Source organism: Equus quagga, chromosome 12 (genome assembly GCF_021613505.1).
Source record: "Equus quagga isolate Etosha38 chromosome 12, UCLA_HA_Equagga_1.0, whole genome shotgun sequence".
In the NCBI taxonomy this organism is placed as follows: domain Eukaryota; kingdom Metazoa; phylum Chordata; class Mammalia; order Perissodactyla; family Equidae; genus Equus; species Equus quagga.
Window position 1 is genome coordinate 111,675,218 of NC_060278.1, and position 17,570 is coordinate 111,692,787.

At 53.8% G+C, this 17,570-nt stretch overlaps 2 protein-coding genes across 3 annotated transcripts in view; one reads left to right on the forward strand and one right to left on the reverse strand.

Annotated features, from left to right (window-relative positions):
• Window positions 1–2,182: 2,182 nt before the first annotated feature.
• Window positions 2,183–7,091, reverse strand: SAMD10 (sterile alpha motif domain containing 10). The gene is made up of 5 exons (XM_046678140.1): window positions 6,735–7,091; window positions 4,653–4,834; window positions 4,404–4,575; window positions 3,829–3,969; window positions 2,183–3,632 (listed from the first exon to the last, which is right to left on the reverse strand). The coding sequence occupies exons 1-5, from the start codon at window positions 6,823–6,825 to the stop codon at window positions 3,610–3,612; spliced, it is 609 nt and encodes a 202-aa protein (XP_046534096.1). The 5' UTR covers window positions 6,826–7,091; the 3' UTR covers window positions 2,183–3,609.
• A 1,483-nt stretch (window positions 7,092–8,574) lies between these two features.
• Window positions 8,575–17,570, forward strand: part of PRPF6 (pre-mRNA processing factor 6) — a 46,487-nt gene continuing 37,491 nt past the window's right edge. Inside the window, exons 1-6 of one of the 2 annotated variants that reach the window (XR_006891051.1) lie at window positions 8,575–8,781; window positions 10,578–10,746; window positions 12,054–12,172; window positions 14,739–14,817; window positions 15,288–15,464; window positions 15,684–15,839. Coding sequence is in view for 1 of the 2 variants with exons in the window: in XM_046678521.1 (XP_046534477.1) it covers window positions 8,711–8,781; window positions 10,578–10,746; window positions 12,054–12,172; window positions 14,739–14,817; window positions 15,288–15,464; window positions 15,684–15,839 (771 nt within the window). In the remaining variant the exon portion in view is untranslated. The remainder of the gene's footprint in view (window positions 8,782–10,577; window positions 10,747–12,053; window positions 12,173–14,738; window positions 14,818–15,287; window positions 15,465–15,683; window positions 15,840–17,570) is intronic. The other variant, XM_046678521.1, reaches the window with a different exon arrangement.

Below are 17,570 nucleotides of genomic sequence, written 5' to 3' on the forward strand. Positions count from 1 at the left end.
GGGGGGGAGGGGGCGAACTCTCGCGGTATTCCCGCCGCCGCTCCGCGATGGGGAGGGACGGGTCGAGAGGAGGGGGCCCCGCGGGCCGGCCTGCTCGCCCGGTCCCGGGTCGGTGTCCTCCGTGTGCCCAGTTCCAGTGCAAAGTGGCCAGTTGCGCCGCCCATAGGGCGGGAGGCTTTTTTCAGGCAGTGGGGTAAACTGAGGCACGATAGGGGCCCTGGGTACTGCCCCAAGCCCAGTGCAAAGGGATTGAAGCGACCAGATGTCTATACCGGGTCCCTGATCTCCTGGGCCCCGGGGGCCCGGGACCTGCAGAGCAGCTTGTGGCCTCTCTTCCAGCTAGCCCTGTGGCCACCCTCACGGGACTGCCCGGCTCCTTGCGGCGCCCGGGCAGTTTGAGGTCGTGGGCTTTCCTGGGGTAACTGTCCACAGGACCAGCCTACGTCTGCTTTGGGGATGGGGTCCTAGACCAGCGGCCAGTGCCTTGCCCCTCCGTGCTCCAGAGCCCAGCCCTCTGCGGGGACACTGGTATCAGGTCTGGGGGAGATAGGGCACCAACGCTGCCAGACTTGTGATGAATGATACAGGGGAGGGAGTGCTAGTTGGAAAAGGGAGTTACAAGGTGCACCTCCTTCCCGCCTCCCCACCCCGCACCCCCGTAGCCCCTCCACCTCCTCTGTCCACCCTGGAGCAGGCTGGGCTGCACTGCTTGAGGGCAGGGCACAAAAGGTGTGGGCAGATTTGGGGGTGGCCTCTCCTCACAGGGACCTTTGGGATCCACTTCTCTCAAGGCCAGCACAAAGTGCTCACTCAGAGGCAGAGGCAGGGTGGGGGCCCTCTGTGGAGGGGTCTGTCAGTCGGTCCTTCCCTGGGAAATCAGAGCCAGAAAGAGGCCTACGTGACCCCAGGAGGAAGAGGGAATGCCTTCTCTTGTTGACTGTGCCTACTCTGGGGACAGCACAGGCAGGATTTCTGGAGGGGGGTCAATGTGTGTACTCTGAGGTCCACCCAAGGTCGTCACCTTCCCCATTTAAGTCTGCATGTCCACATATGTGACACGTCAATGTCTCTTGGGAGGTGTCTGAGTGACCATGTGTGTCAGGCAGTGTCCTGTTTGGACATCACAGTGTCAGGGTATGTCCCTGTGTCCTGCACTATGTGAGGAGGATGCCTATCTGTATGCTAGAGTCCAGGTGGCTGGACATAGGGTGTGGGGGCTGTCTGGGTCTTAGCAAGTGGTGTCCAGGCTACAGCATGTCTGGATGTCAGGGCATTGCGTGATCTCATATGTGTTTGTGTATGGGGTGTGCTGTGCCCCGTGTGTTTCTGTACGTTAAGGGGTCATTGTTTGTCTGGGACACTGTGTGGGGGTGTGTTGTGGGTCTGGTTGCTGGTGTCATTGTGTCTCTGAGTGTTAGTTTCTGTGGGGCCAGCCTGGTCGTTTTATGCCTCTGTGTTACTATTTGTGTGAATGGCTTCTGTGTGTGTCAGGGCATGTCCCGTGACCTGTGTTTCTTATGTCAGGACATTGCCCTGTGGGAGGAGGGGCGCTCAATGGAGGCCCCTAAAAGATAGCCACGCCAAACTCCTGAAACCTGTGAGTGGGACCTTATTTAGAAAAGGGTGTGATTAAGTTAAGGATATTGAGAGGAGGAGATCATCCTGGATTATCCAGGTGGGCCCTGAATCCAGTGACAATTGTCTTTGTAAGGAGATCTGACACAGACAGAAGGCGACATGACCATGGAGGCCGGGACGGGGTGATGTGTCCATGAGCCCAGGAGCCCCTGGGGCCACCACCAGAAGCTGGGAGAGGCAAGGAAGGATTCTTCCCTCAGCCCCTAGAGGGAGTGTGGGCCTGCTGGATTTCAGACTTAGCCTGCAGAACTTGAGAGAATCAGTTTGTGTGTGTCAAGCCTCCCAGTTGTGGTCATTTGTTACAGCAGCCCCAGGAACCTGACATACCTGTGTCCATGCATCCAGGTGCAGTCCATAGCCATTTCCAGGCAGCCTCTTGTCCCCACCAGTGCCCCACTAGGATGTGACACCACTGCCCCCTGGTGGCCCCAGCTGGAGGCAGCTGGGCCAGGCACGGGGCTTCCAGGACCAGGGGCCCCCCCAGGGCTCTGCCCACCCCTACAAGGCTGGTTGGTGGGCGCTGGACACGGACACCACACTTGGGGCATTTGAGAACCAGGTTTATTTCTGGTCTTTTTGTCAGAATATAAAAAAGTGAGCGCAAAACCAGGGAGACGACACAGGAGCACGTGGGCGGACAAGACAAAGGGGGAGGAAGGGGCAGGGGCGGGAAGGGCCCTCTGAGGAGGACAGCGTCGTGATGGTGTGGGCTGGCTGGGACACTTATGGTAGCCACAATGGACAAGGGGTCTTCTGGTCGGGGGGCATACAGATGGGGGGCACCAGGTCAGTTGTTCCAATTCCACCACAATGACCAGCCTCCCTTCCCAAGGCCAGCTCAGGGTACAGAGCAGGGGCTGGGGGTGCAGTCTCATCTATCCTTGAGATTTTCAGACTCCCCTCGGGGGCTGGCAGGGCAGAGGAGCAGGAGCTTAGGAGCTGCCAGGACCACCCTTACTGTCCTGGGCAGCACTAGCCCCAAACCTTGGGGCCTCAGGTCCACGGAGTGGTGGCTCAGGTGCCAGCTAGGTCTCTGGTGGGCAGGCGTGGGGGGTGCAGCCCTCAGGACAGGTTCTTGTGTGAATCCAGGTTTTCCTGGGAAAAGGGCAGTGGGAATGCCCCCCCATGACTGCCTCAAAGATAGTCTCTGTGATCCCAGGAGGAGGGAGACTTTCCCAAACTAAGGGCAAGACATGCTGGAGCCTAGTGTGGGGCACTGGGCATGCAGTCCTCCTTGTGCCATGTTAGGGCTTGGGCACTTAGGCAATCCCAGGACCTCTCTCGCCTCTGTTCCCATGAATAGAGGCGGCATGGGGAGGGTTTCATAAGTAATGAGTGCTTGGCACAGTGCCTGGCAGGGCGGATGCCGATGCGGATTATCTGGCTGTTGGTTGGGCCTGCTGGGCCTGGGCGGAGGCAGAGGAGGGGTGCACGCTGAAGGGAGCCCTGGCAGTTTACCCCGTGTGGGCAGTACTCTAGGTGCAGGGGGAGGGTGTAGAACTAGACGAGTGGAGTGGGCCGACAGACAGACCTCTCTCACCCTGGGAGAGGGCAGGATGCCCAGAGGACGTGTGACTCAGCTGGCAATGGGGCACGGACATCTAGGTGGGTGAAGGAAATATAAATAAACACACTCCTTGGGAGTCTGGGGGGACATCCAAACCCTGCTCTGGCTCCAGGTGGCTGCCCCGAATGCTGCCAGCAGCACCCGGCAGTGGGCTTGGGCTCAGGTCCTGGGAGGAGGGGCCATGTTCAAGCAGCCCCCGGCCACCCAATCCCAGGCACAGCCCAGAGTGCACAATCAGAAGTGGCTGGAGGTGGCAATCCTGATCCCACCTGTCCACTGGGCTGGGCTTAGCCCTTGGGGCCTCTTGCAGGGTCTGAGAGGGGCTGCTCAGCCGGCGCTGCCTCATCCTTGTCCCGGGCTCCGGTCACAGTGCTGGGGTCTGGGGTTCAAGCCTCAGGCAGCAGCTACGACACGTTTCCGAAGGAAGCTATGGGGTGGATGGGGGTGAGGAGGGGCGGGGATCTCTGGCATCATCCGCTCTGTCCTGGGTGCAAGATGGCCCTTACTGGGGTCCCACAGCCACCCTCCTGAGGTCAACCTACCCACCCTATGCTCAGGGGCCTTGCAGCCCAGCCCCCCAGACCTCTCTAGTGGCTCTGGCACTGCTGGTTCCTCCCACTGACCTTGGCTGAGCAGCTGCAGGCTCCGCCCCTCCTCGCGCACCTGCAGGCGCAGCACCTGCTGCAGCACCTCCTGCCGCTGCGCCTCCTGCGCCAGCCCCATCCGCTGCAGCTTCTCTGCGTTCAGCCGCAGCAGCGCCCGGCCTGAGAGGGAGGGGAGAGGGGTCAAGCCGAGGTCAGCACCCAGGGACTATCAAGAGCCAAGGCAGAGAGAGAGAGAGAAGGGGGAGAGGGACAACACGGAGAGACTCAAAGACAGAGAAAGAGAGGGAGACAGAGGACTGTGGGGGGAGAGACGGACAGAAATTCAGAGAGACAGGGAAAGCAGGGAGAGGGGAAGAGGAAAGATAAGGATGGATAGAGACAGAGCAGAGAACAGCTGGATGAAGACAGAATCAACGACTGGGAGAGACAAGGAAAGATTCTGCAAAGAGACAAAGACCTGGAAGGAGAGGTTGGCTCAGGAGGAAGCAGAAGAGAGGGAAACAGCAAGAGAAACAAAGGCAGGCTGGGTGTGGGGAAGGAGCTCTCCTGGGGAGCCCTGCACCCTCCCCACCCTCAGCCCCCCAGAGAGGCACCCGTGATGGCGTGTTGGGAGAAGGCCTCCACGTAGACGAGGTAGTTGTGGGGACAGTGCTTCTTGAGCCACTTGCAGACGTCCTGCTGACTCCACAGGACCACAGGCCTCGTCAGGCCACCCAGTGAGGGACTCGTGTGGTACAGGCCATAGTGCTCAGCGTACAGCCGGCCCTGCAGGGGAGAGGGGTGGCAGGTGGAGTGAGGTCATGGGGAGGGCAGGATCTGAGGTGGGTACAGTGGGTGGGTACCTGGGGGGCCTCTGTGCCAGGCTGCTGCAGGAGCTTGACTGGCCGGTCGCCAGCTGCCCTCTGGCTGCGGGAGTCATGCCAGGTGAGGCTGGTGCCTGGCGTCCTAGGCAGGTGGCAGGGGATGCTCTCTGCCGACACTGTGTGCTCCAGGAGGGTCCGGCAGAAGCTGAAGTGGGCAGTGGCTGTAGAGCAGGGGTGGCTGGTCAGAGTGGTCAAGGGCAAGGCCAGAGGTTCCTCTCCCTGTGAGCAGCTCCCTGCTCAGCCCATCTCCCTTCCACTTTCCCATTTAGAGGTTCCCAAGCCCCCAAAGGCAGAAGGAAGAGTGTAAGAGCTGTCTTGAAGACCCCACCCAGCCAAGATGAAGAACTGGAAACACCTTTCCCCTCCGAGTCCACAGTCTGTGCTTTGGGGAACAGGATGGATTCTGCTTAGATTAGAGAGAGGATGTGTCCCCAGGGGGCCTAAGACTTGCAGCCAGGCCAGGGGCCCTCCTGGGACAGCCTTGACTTCACCCTTGCCTTGGGCTGGTACATGCCCCACCAGACCAGGGCATACACATAGGACCTGCCTTCGAGGAAACAGTGTCCCCAATATCCTGGGAGGCCCTGTGTGGTGGAGAGGCACCTCTGGGTGCACTGCCCATCCTTGTTGAAGGCACTCAGTCTCTGCAGCCGTACCTGGTGTTTGAGGCTTGGCTGCTGCATTTCTGTGCTCACTAGCTGTGACTCATCTCCAAGAGGCCTGAACTCTGGGCAAGCCAACAACAAGGATCCCTGCTCCCCACCTCCCACAGGGACCCCGGCCTAGGACAGCTCCTGTGTCAGGGTCCTGCGGGCATGGGCTGCTTAGCACAGGTATGCAGGGTGCAGCCATGTGCCCCGGGGACCCATGGTGATGCCTTCTGCTCTCTCTTCCCACACCAACTTCATCACTCTCGTCAAGTTTTAGTTTTACCGTCATTTCTGGGCTCGTTGCTGACAAGAGTCAGGGAGGGCAGACACCTGGATGGGCCTCTCCCAAGACCTTCCAGAGGTCTTGATGCACAGAAGCTGCCCGGAAATATTGTGAGTGGATGAATGGAGGCTCTGAGTGGTGTCCACAAGTCAATAGAACCCTGGGGAGAGACTGGAAGCTGCACCCAGGCTTGCCCCCGTCTTTATAGCATCCAGGCCCTGACTCAGCAGGCAGGATCAGGTTCTGAGCCCCTAGCCCTTGCCCCCCACCCCAACAGAGTGAGAGAGTCCCTCCCGTGGACACAGCCCCCAACCCCCACTGAGGGCAGGTTCTGGCCATGTGCCCAGGAGGTCTCAGGAATGAGGGAAACCCCATAACATTCCTCCGACTTAGCACCCCCTCCCCATTCTTGCAACTTTCTGGAATCTGGATGACCCAGGTGACTAAATTTCAGGTCTAGCGTCAGAGAGGGTGTGGCCAGTGTGGCCGTCGCCCCAAGTGGCCTCTAGTACGGCGAAAGAAGACTTATTCTAGGCCGCCACCTTTCAGGGTACAGGCAGCCGGGTCACGAGGCCTCGCCCCGCGGGAGGCCCGGCAGGAGCGGGAGCGCGCAGTTTCGGGAGGACCAGTCAGCCGCCTCTCCGCGCCGCACCTGTCCCGGGCCAGCCGGGCCCCGCCCATTTCCTGCCCGCACTAGGGGAGGGATCTCTGTCCGTCCGTCCGTCTGTCCACCGGTCCTCCCTCCCTCCCAACTCTAACGTCACAATTCCAGTAGGAAATGGGGCGGGGGCATCCGAGCCTGACTATGGCCTCAGCCCACTCTCGGCCCCACTGCAAGGGCTGGGGAGGGTTTTTTCCACGCGAAGGAAGAAGTGATCACAGGGTGGTGCCCCCTGGGGACAGGAGTCCCAGCCGGTCACCTCCCCCAAGCCAAGGAGCGCTGATCCCCAAGGCCTGAGGCTGCCCCCTCAGCGCGGGACAAAGACACCGGGGACCCCATTCGCCCAGAACGCGCCCCGCACTCTGCGCGCCGCCGCGGCTCGGAGTCCGCTAGGTCTCGCCCCTGTCTCTCTCGGCCCCCGAGCCCCCAGCCCGCGATATCCCCCGCCCCTGTCCAGGCCCGCTCACCGTCCACATCCCGGCGCTCCCCGAAGCCGGCGCGCACAGCCCCGGCGCGGCCTCGCGGGGGGCTCAGCTTGGTCCTCAGTTCCGTGAACATGGGGCCCGCGGTCCCAGGCCCACGCACACGCCCCTCGCCGGGCGCAGGGCGGCCGGTGTGGCCGGCGGGGAACGCGCGCCGCCGCCCCGCCCCGCCGGCCCCGCGCCCGAGCCGGTCCCAGCGCCCGAGCCGGTCCCCGCCCCACCGGCCCCGCGCCCGAGCCGGTCCCCGCGCCCCGCGAGTCTGCGCGGCGAGGCACCTGCCGCTGAGCCCACAGTGCCAGGCGCGCTCCGGGAGCTGCGAGGTGTGTCGGCGGCGCGCGGGTCTGCGTAGGCAAAGGGTGTCAGAGCAGGGGGCGTCCGTGCGCACCTGGGCATGCCTCCAAGGACGAGTGACCCTGTGCACCTACAGGAGGTCCAGGCGCCTGAGGGAGCCTCTGAGCCAGCGAAGTAAAGATGCATTCGTCCCCTCTGTGTGTGTGGCAGGGTGAGGCGGGCATCCTACCTGCTCCTGGGACCTTCTGCCCACTGGGGCCCAAGTCAAAGGCCAGACCCTCTCCCAACCACTTCCCTCTCCATTCCTACCCCAATTTACTCACTTCTTTACTCAGCATTCTTCAGACCTCTCCAGAGGTCTCTCCCTCAAATGGGCACTTGCTTCCCCAGAAAAGCCAGTTTGACCGTCTCTTACCCCCCACACTGTGAACTCCAGGAGGACAACCAGGGTCTTTCCCCTTCCCTCTATAGCCCCCAAATCTGACTCAGTGCCCAGGATGTGGTATTGAAATAGGTGTGGCTGGGGACTGGGAGGAGAGAGAAACTCCAAGGAGGCTGCAGTAGGCAGGAGGAATGCATTTGCTTCAGGACCTCAGTAAGGAGTGCTAGGGTGGGCTGGGGGCTGCCTGGTCCAGCAGAAGGCCATTGCAACCATCTGAGTTTTGCCTGCTCTGCCAGGAGCCTGAGTGCTCCTCCTAGGAGTGTGTGTGGGCCAGCACATGTCCCACAGCAGAGTGAGCAAAGGTGCACATGGACATGCAGAAATGTGTGCAGAGTGCAGTTATGCATGTCCACCTAAGACGAGCACAGGTGATCTGACCTGGACCCCTGTCCACCGATACACCAGTAAGGATTTTTGGGAACGCACAGTGACTGCCGACGCCCACTACTGACTTGTTTACATAGATCTGCTGCATTTATTTCTTTTAGTCAGTTAGCTCGTTGGGGCTGAGTTCCCACCCTCACTGGAATGTGCCGGGTCTGGTGGGGGTGTGACTGGGGCCTGTACAGGGACAGTGGCCCAAGTGGGGCCAGGCATCTGAGCGCTGAGAGCAAGGGCAGCAGTCTGCACACAGGCACATGCAGCCAGATGTGCCCGCAATCACGACACATACACCTGCACAAGCCGGACCCTGGAAACTGGATAGGTGTGCACCTGCGCTCAGACGCGTTAGGGCCTGCCTAGGGCCAGGGCGACTCTAAAGGGCAGGGTGGGCGGCCAGGGCTGCATCGCAGGGTCCCTGGCGGCCCGGCAGGCTCAGAGGAGAGGACCCATGGGTCCCGCTCGGACAGGGGGCCACCTCGGCAAGGCATCGAGAGCACGTAGTAAGCAAGGATGCACCAGGCTGTTTTGAGCTCCCGCATGATCTGCCCAGGATGGTGTCACCCCCTCGCCCGCCCGCCTCACCACAAACAGGCGTGCCCGCGCATGCGCCTGCCGCATCTCTGCCTCTTAGCCGCCGCCGGAAGTCGCCGGAAAACGCTTTTCCGGAACTTCCGTCTCGGGAATTCAAGGCGGGCGGGGCCTCGTGCGGACCGCGCTCTCTGCTTCCGGGGCGCGGGTGACGCCGAGCCCGTGAAGTGAGGCGAGACCGCGGACGTCTCGGGGTTTTCGCCTCTGGCTGCGGCCTCCGTCCTTTCGCTTCCAGATCTTCGTCGTCCCCGGCGCCATGAACAAGAAGAAGAAGCCGTTCCTGGGCATGCCCGCGCCGCTCGGCTACGTGCCGGGCCTGGGCCGGGGGTGAGGCCTGGGGTGGGCGGCGCGGGCCGCGCGCTCTTGGGGCCGGGGCCGGGGCCGGGGGAAGAGACCGGGCCGGGCTGGGTCTGGGGTAGGGGCAGGGGCCCGGGGCAGAGGCCAAGGGCCCGGGCCGGGGCCGAGGCAGGGGCAGGCGCAGGCGCAGGGTGCCGACCCGGGCTAGACCGTTCTAACTGCCCGCAGTTCTTCCCGGGAGGCAGCCGGATTAGGGTAGCTCGCCGATGGCGACGAGGAAGACGAGAACAATGATAAAAATTAAGCTACTAGGCAGTTTGGCTTAATCCTTGTAGGAAGAATAGTGCTTTGGGATTAGGACAGACGCGAGTATGAGTTCTGCCTGTACCGAAGAGGTGTGTGATTTGGGGTTTAACTGTGGGTTGGCCCGTTTTCTGGTCTGTAAGATGGGTAATAACATCATTTTGCTGGTCTGCTCTGACGAGCGAGTGCATCACTGACACGTGGTTGGAACACCGTGGTTACCCTCCCTAGGCCAGGCAGACCCCTCAACCTGTCTTTTAAACATGAATGATCCTTTCCCGATATTCCGGGCTAGGTTCCTCTCTGTGGCCGCTGGTAGTGCCTCATTCTTTCCCTATAGTGTTGGTCGTGATATGCTGCTTGTTCGAACTCTGAGCTCCCCAGGGGCAGGGATGCCACCTGTGAGGCTTATGACTGGGTCTCGTATGCCTCTCTCACAGATGACTACCACACGTTGTTGAATAAATGAGCAGGCGTTAACATCCTATTTGTTGGATTATTCATTTGATTAGGAAAACTATTGGGTTTCTCTTGTTGGGGGTATTATGTTAGAATCTGTGAGACACACATAAGTCTAAGGTGTTGACACTATTTTCAGAGGACCTGCTGTTTACTAGGAGATATGAGGTGTTTGCATAAATAAGTACATGAAGAGGAAGAGATTTAGAACTCTGGGGTTCCAGCGATCAGGGAATACTCTGTGGAGTGGCATTGGACCAAGTTTAGAAGGTGAGCTGGATTTAGGGATGGAGAGATGTGCCAAAGTTAGAGGAGGAACTGACATTTTGTGTGTTGGGCAGTTGGCGTGGAGGACGATGAGGGAGTAGCAAGGAGTCTCCGACTGGAACATGTAGTGAATGGAGTGGAGCTGCAGGAGGCCAGAGGGGTCAGATCTGCAGGCACTGGAAAGACAGAAGTCTTCCGAATGCCACAGTCAGAGTGGCATCGAAGCGGAGGAAGGCTGCAGGAAGGGCTGGCTAACTTGGTTCCCAGCTGTGATGGGAGTCATGGTCTGGGGAGGAGGGCTTTTGAAGGTGGACTCAGTAGAACTTGGCAACAGATGGGATGGAGAAGGAGGAAGAGGGAGGCAAAGCTGATGCCATGGTGCCTGGGGTGGCACTGCTGTCATCAGCTGGGACAGCCCAGAGCAGCTGCAGGGCAGGCACGAAGAGGAAGTGTGATTGGGTCAAGTTGGGTCTTGGGGGGGGGATGACTAGCAGGTTGTTGGAAGTGGGAGGCTGGTGCTTGAGAAGGAGGGAGGTCTGATGTCCTGGTGACTCTCAAGGAGAATGTGGGGTGGCAAAAGATAGTCTTGGTAACCTCCTCAGGTTAGGTCAGAAGATTTCTCCCCTGAACAGGCTAGTAATGTTAGAGAACGTGGCTGTGCGTAGTTCACTGCCATCTGGATCTTTGAGGTTTCCCAGAGGTGTTAGAAAAAGAGGGGTTGTCCAGTGACGACTGTGGAGGGCAGAACGTGGGAACAAGGTCACCCAGATAAAGGGGCTTCTCGGGGTCTTCTGCAGTGCCACTGGCTTTACCACCCGGTCGGACATTGGGCCTGCCCGGGATGCAAATGATCCTGTGGATGACCGCCATGCACCCCCCGGCAAGAGAACTGTCGGGGACCAGATGAAGAAAAGCCAGGCTGCGGACGATGACGACGAGGATCTGAATGACACCAACTATGACGAGGTGACTGGTGGTGGGCTCCCCGGCCAGTCTCCAGAAGGGCTGACCAGCTTGTTAACCCAGTGTGCTGTTGGCATCTGTGATGAGTGGCTGGGAGTGGCTGTTACATTTCATATTTCGGCTATTCAAGGAATATGTTTAGCAGCAGGTGAGAGGGGAGCAGGAAAAATACAAAAATGTACACTTTTGTTGTCTCTTTAAAGGAGATGTCCTGGGGCCAGCCCCGTGGCCAAGTGGTTAAGTTCGAACGCTCTGCGTTGGCTGCCCGGGGTTTCGCCAGTTTGGATCCTGGGCACGGACATGGCACCGCTCATCAGGCCATGCTGAGGTGGCAGCCCACATGCCACAGCTGGAAGGACCCACAACTAGAAAAAATATACAACTATCTACCGGGAGATTTGGGGGGAATAAGGAAAAAAAATAAAATCTTTAAAAGAGATGTCCTGGGGCTGGCCCAGTGATATAGTGGTTAAGTTGGGTACTCTGCTTTGGCAGCCCAGGGTTTGCAGGTTTGGATTCTGGGCATGGACCTACACACCACTCATCAAGCCATGCTGTGATGGCATCCCACATACAAAATAGAGGAAGATGGGCACAGATGTTAGCCCAGGGACCATTGTCCTCACAAAAAAAGAAATGTCCTTGCAGATATTAGCACCTCTCTATTGGTGTTTTATCTTGGTTGATCTCTCGTGTTGAAGACGGAAAGTGAAACTGGTGATCACGTTTGCTCTCTTTTGCTTTAGCGTTCACCCTCTTAGTTAACTGGTATTTGAGCAATTGAAGTTTCCTTCAGATGTGTTCTAACAGATGGTACTTTTCCTTAGAGGAAAAGATTTTTAAAAAGATTTAATTCTGAAATAATTTTAAATTTACAGGGAACTTCAAAAATAATATGGAGGATCCCTGCATACCCTTCACAAGCTTCTCCCCATCTTGCGTGATCTTAATTCAGTTATTGAAACCAGAAAATTAAAGTGATACAGCACTCTTAACTGATCTGTAATCTTATTTGCATTCCACACCTGTTTTTCCACCTGTGTCCTGTCTCTGGTCCAGGACCTATTCCAGGATCCCACGTTGCCTTTGGTTGTGTCTTCTGACTCTCCTCCAATGCGGAGAGCTGCTCCACCTTCAAGCCCTTGACACTTTCGAAGAGTACTGACAGTTTTATCCCTCAGTTTGGGTTTGTCTGATTCAAAAACCTTGTTTAGCAAGCATTTTACAACTAGGATTGTTCTCTGTTTCTGCTGGTGGGGACTGTGTTGGAGGAAAAGCTGGCCCTCTTAAGTGTGGTGTTTGGTTCTCAGTTTAATGGCTATGCCGGGAGCCTCTTCTCAAGTGGGCCCTACGAGAAAGATGATGAGGAAGCAGATGCTATTTATGCAGCTCTGGATAAAAGGATGGATGAAAGAAGAAAAGAAAGAAGGTAAAACAAATGATTGCCGTTTTAAAAGTTTATCCAACTTTTTAAAAAAGTTTTGTTTTGACTTATTTCAGACTTGGAGAAAGGTTGCAAGAATAGTATGTGTGTCTGCTCAGCTTTGAGGCCGCCTGGGTCTTGGTCCATGGCAGCCGCACTTGGGTAAATGCTGGGCTGCGGAGGAGTCTTTGGGCCTGGGGCCTGGATGGAGAGTTTAAGAACTCTGTCTGGTTTTCCAGAAACTGATAAAATTTGGAGGATTGTTCTGAGTACACATCAGGGTTCCCATCTTTGAAATGGGCATAGTGATGTCAAGTAATGTATGTTAAGTAATTTGGAAGTTAACTCAGGGTGGCGAATGAACATCTAAATCCTCTTGGGCAGGCCGTTGGGCCTTGAGAGTCTCGTTCCACACCTCCCTATTGGGGCATGACCACGGGGACTGTGGGGCATCGGGCTGGGCTTCTGGGGGCAGACTGCAGTGAGCCTGCAGGGAGCGAGGCCCCAGCAAGCGAAGGAGTGTCTGTCCTTGGAGTCCTGTTGAAGGCAAGACTGCTCTTCAGCAAGGCCCTCATGTTTTCTCCGTGGGGCCCTTAGTGGGGGTCTTGCGTGGAAGGTTGGTCTGGCCCGTCTTTGTGTTGATGTTGCCTCAGTGTACCCATTGGTAAGGCGACTTTCTGCGTTTCCTGTCCTTGCTCTGGGGAAGCTTATGCAAAGTGAACACACACTCTTGCAAATCATAATAAATTATATTGCTTTGTAAGTTTGTTACATTTTTTTGTCAGAGAAAGAATATATTCTCATTATAGACTGTAGGATAATGAGATTAACTATAGGTAAGAGGATAACATTTATTCATAAACCCAGAAAGTGACAGTTAACATTTTGGTTCACTTTCCTTTTTCTCTTGCTCATTATGTGTACAATTTTGTAACTTCCTGTAGTAGATGTAGAATTTTTGTTTTTCAAGATCATTTTAGAGGAGTGAAATATAGTTCTTCAGGGGAGTTTTTTTAAAGCTTGTTATTAAATTGATGTGTGTGAATATACATTTGTAGTAATTGTGTGCCTGGTTTTGCATACTAAAGATTTGAATCTAGTCTTCTGGAATTCATTCATAAAACCTGAATGACATGGATATGTATAGAAAGTTGTCATATTAAGTGGTTTTAGAAAAGTGGTTGGCTTTTAAAAACTTTATTATGAAAAGTTTTCATACAAACAAGTAGAATAGTGTAGCAAACACACACGTGCCCCCAGGCAGTCTCCACACTTGTTCACAGCTTGCACGCTTGTTGCATCCGCATCTGCAGGTGGTGTTTGCTGGGTCATGTCAGGGCCAGTTTGCCCTCAGCTCAGCTGTCCGTCTCCCTTGTCAGCGCAGCAGCACCTTTGTCATGCTCAGCAATGTGAAGGCTGCTGCTTCGTCACCTGATAGCCAGTCCGCCTCCGTATTTCCCTGCTTGTCCCCAGAACATTGTAGAACTGCTTTTTTCAAACCAGATACAATCAGAATCACTCCTCAGATCATGTGTCCTAACCACTCCTGCACCCCCATTTTTAACCTTTTCGTGACATTGGCCTTTTGAAGAGATAAGTTGTTTTGTAGAACGGTCCAAATTATGGAATGGCTGCCTGTCTCCTCAGGCTGTCCTTGAACTTGTTCTGCTCTCAGTATTTCCTGTGCAGTGGAAGTTGGTGCCTGAGGCTTGATTAAAATCAGGTGGAACATTTTTGGCCAGAAAACCTGATAAGTGCATCTGTGTCTGTTGCTTTGCATTAGGAGCCATGATGCCTGACTGTGTCCAGCTTATGGAGAGGTGTCTGTCTTTTCCAAGCACGTGATTTGTCTTAATACATTCCAGTTCCTACCTACGGATATTTTCCTTTTCCTTTACAGAGGAAAGTGTACATCTCGATGTTAGAGTGTATTAGCTCCTTGGTTCATATCAACTTGTTTGCGTAATGTGGTTGGTACTTTGTCACAGTTTCCTGTTACTCTTTGTTCAAATCTAACCTGCAGATTTTTTCCAAGTCCCTAGACCTGGTTTTAAATTACCACTAACCCAGTCACTCTCCATCCCTGAAGATCAGTTGTGCGGGGGTTGGCACAGACCGGTAGTTCTGGCCGATGGAGCAGTAAAGCTGACAGAGGGCTGGTTGTTTGTGGAGGGGCACTATTGACTTGGAAGAGAGGGAAGCAGCGACAGGTAGAGAGTCAGGTGGGCAACTAGGACAATGGTTCAGCTTTTCCTCTCAGTTGAGCATTCACAGAAAGGGCCTACCTTTGGAATTGTGTAGGGTTTTAGAGCATTAGTATACTTGTGCTCAAACGCAGGTGTTTATGTCAGAGTAAGACAAATCGTTTTTATTTTGGTGAATTTCTGCATATTTTCATGTGGTAGATAATTGAGTTACTGTATTTGTGAATGTATCCTTTGTTACCTTAAAATATATTTAATTTCGGTCTTGAATGTGTGGAGTTATTCTTTTTTGTGATTTAAGTATAATAAAGTGACTTTCAGAGTAAACATCCAGTGTTTCTAATGCATGCACACATTTTACTTCCTAGGGAGCAAAGGGAGAAAGAAGAAATTGAGAAATACCGCATGGAACGCCCCAAAATCCAACAACAGTTTTCAGATCTCAAAGTAAGCAGATAGATGACATGCTGTTTCTAGTGTACTTAACCTACCAGGCAGAGAACCAGACTGCCCTGGAGTGGAACTGAAGAGACCTCACTGACTTTGCTCTTCATTTGATTCAGATGGTAGAAGGTCCCCCTTTATATGTTTAAGTATATGTTGATTTGTGCAGAAAGCCTCTCCTCCCCCACTGAGAAAGGCGGGACAGAGGAGCTTGTTTTCTTTGTATCTTTAACTCCATTTGTACATAGGATTTCCTAAACTGTGTCCTCTGAGCTTTGACAGAAAAATTTACATTTGAGTGAAGTAGAGCAGATCCAACAAATTGATTTTTTTAAGAGAAACAGATAACCATTTCCGCCTCAAAATCCTAAGGCATGATGATTTGGGGGCTAGGGATCAGGGAGAGCATAATTTTTCTTGTGCATGTGAAATTCTGCCAGAGAATTAATGTTTTCGGGGGTCGGTGTTTCCAGAGGAAGTTGGCAGAAGTCACAGAAGAAGAGTGGCTTAGCATCCCTGAGGTTGGCGATGCCAGAAACAAACGCCAGCGGAACCCGCGCTATGAGAAGCTGACCCCTGTTCCTGACAGTTTCTTTGCCAAACATTTACAGACTGGAGAGAACCATACTTCAGTGGATCCTCGACAAACTGTGAGCATCCAAAAAGAAGGCAAATGGGACTCCTTTAGTCTGGTCGATGGGCCAGTGGTGGGGGCTCTGGGTGGTGTTGCAGAAGCTGCTTCTGTAGTTCAGTAGCTGTGCTGTGGCTGAGTCTTGTCTGTGCAGCGGTGTATGTCAGGCTATGATAGAAGGATTTCAGGTTCTTCTACATGGAAATGCAAGCTAGCGTTTTGTCTTCTTCCTCTCCAGCAATTTGGAGGTCTTAACACACCCTATCCAGGTGGACTGAATACTCCATACCCAGGTGGAATGACACCTGGATTGATGACACCTGGCACAGGTGAGCTGGACATGAGGAAGATCGGCCAAGCGAGAAACACTTTGATGGACATGAGGCTGAGCCAGGTGAGAGTTTATGTCATGCAACATTTTCATACAGGTGATACTTAAAAACTTTTGTTTTCTGATTATAAAACTGATGTATATTTGTGAAATGTTTATTTTTTTTTAACTTTTGTCCAAATTTTTTAATTGTAAAATACACATAAATTTTTCATCTTAACCATTTTTAAGTGCACAGTTCAGTGGCATTAAGTACATTCATATTGTTGTGCGACCATCGCCACTGTCCATCTCCACAACTCTTTCATCTTGTAAAACTGAAACTGTGTATACCCATTAAGCTGTAACCCCTCCCAGGCCCCGGCAACCAGCATTCTGCTTTCTGTCTCTATGATTTTGACTACCCTAAGTATCTCTTGGAAGTGGATGCGTACACTATTTGTCTTTTTGTGACTGGCTTGTTTCACTTAGCAAAATGTCCTCAAGGTTCATCCATGTTGTAGCATATGTCAGAATGTCCTTGCTTTTTAAGGCTGAATAATATTCAGTACGTATATACCACATTTTGCTTATCCATTCATCTATCAATGGATACTTGGGTTGCTTCCCTGTTTTAGCTATTGTGAATAATGCTGCTATGAAGATGGGTGTGCAGATCTTGCTTTCAATTCTTTTGGGTATATACCCAGAAGTGAGTTGCAGGATCATAGACTAATTCTAAATTTCTTTCTTTCTTTTCTTTTCTTTTTTTTTTTTTGCTGAGGAAGATTTGCCCTGAGCTAACATCTGTTGCTAATCTTCCTCTTTTTGTATGTGAGCCACCGCCACAGCATGACCACTGATGAATGCTGTAGGTCTGTGCCTGGGAACCGAACTTTGGCTGCCAAAGTGGAGCACCAAACTTAACCACCAGGCCACTGGGGCTGACCCTGTATGAAATGTTTATCTTTTGAAGTGCTTTGTCACAAGACAAGCAGACCTGTGATGATGTACAGTTCCTGTCCCATTAGAGTGACGGGATTCTGCATTCAGGCTGGTTCTTGCATCTACCTACAGGACATGCACAGGTGCAGTGCACTCAGAGTGCCCACAGCAAAGGGCCAGCCATGGTGGGTACTCCTGCTCCCTCTCGTGGGACTGGGGGCTGTCGCAGGTGACAAAGGGCTGCCTGACACGCAGACCGGATGAAGGCACTCCTGACAAGCCTCATGCTCACTGTGAACGAAATTTAATGTCCTTCCCTGTTTACATAAAAGTTAAATGCACATATTTTCTTCCTGCATCCTAGTAAATTGTTGTGGCCCTTGGGGGGCATGTGCTCCATTAAATGCTCCAGAAAACCCAGGTGAGGTGGAAAACCTTTATAATTGTGACATGCACATCAGAAACCAACAAGGAAAAGACTTTCACATTTGATTACGTACAAATTAAGAACTTGCAAAAAAGAAAGCACTGTAAAGTCAAAAGAACCAACAAATTGTGAAAAAGTCATCATACACATGAAAACCAGTGGTAGAGTAGTATGTGTAGTTCTCCATTTGTGCTGGGGAAGAGAATGTCCACACACGCATGTGTTTGCACATCGTGGAAAGTGTCCAGGGCTGCACACCCACACCACCAGGGAACAAGCTAGGTGTGTGGAGTGGGAGCGAAGTGTTAAACGGTTTTTTTTTTTTTTTAAACGATTGCCACCTAGGCTAACAACTGTTGCCTTTTTTTTTTTTTTAAGGATTGGCACCTGGGCTAACAACTGTTGCCAATCTTTTTTTTTTTTCCTGCTTTATTTCCCAAACC

Excerpts from the sequence above, each read along its gene's own strand:
- SAMD10 (XM_046678140.1), bottom strand. The coding sequence starts at position 6,825 with ATGTTCACGGAACTGAGGACCAAGCTGAGCCCCCCGCGAGGCCGCGCC. Across the intron at positions 4,576-4,652 it reads CTGGCACAGAGGCCCCCCAG|GGCCGGCTGTACGCTGAGCA; the intron begins GTACCCACCCAC and ends TCTCCCCTGCAG. Across the intron at positions 3,633-3,828 it reads CCTGCAGCTGCTCAGCCAAG|CTTCCTTCGGAAACGTGTCG; the intron begins GTCAGTGGGAGG and ends TCCACCCCATAG.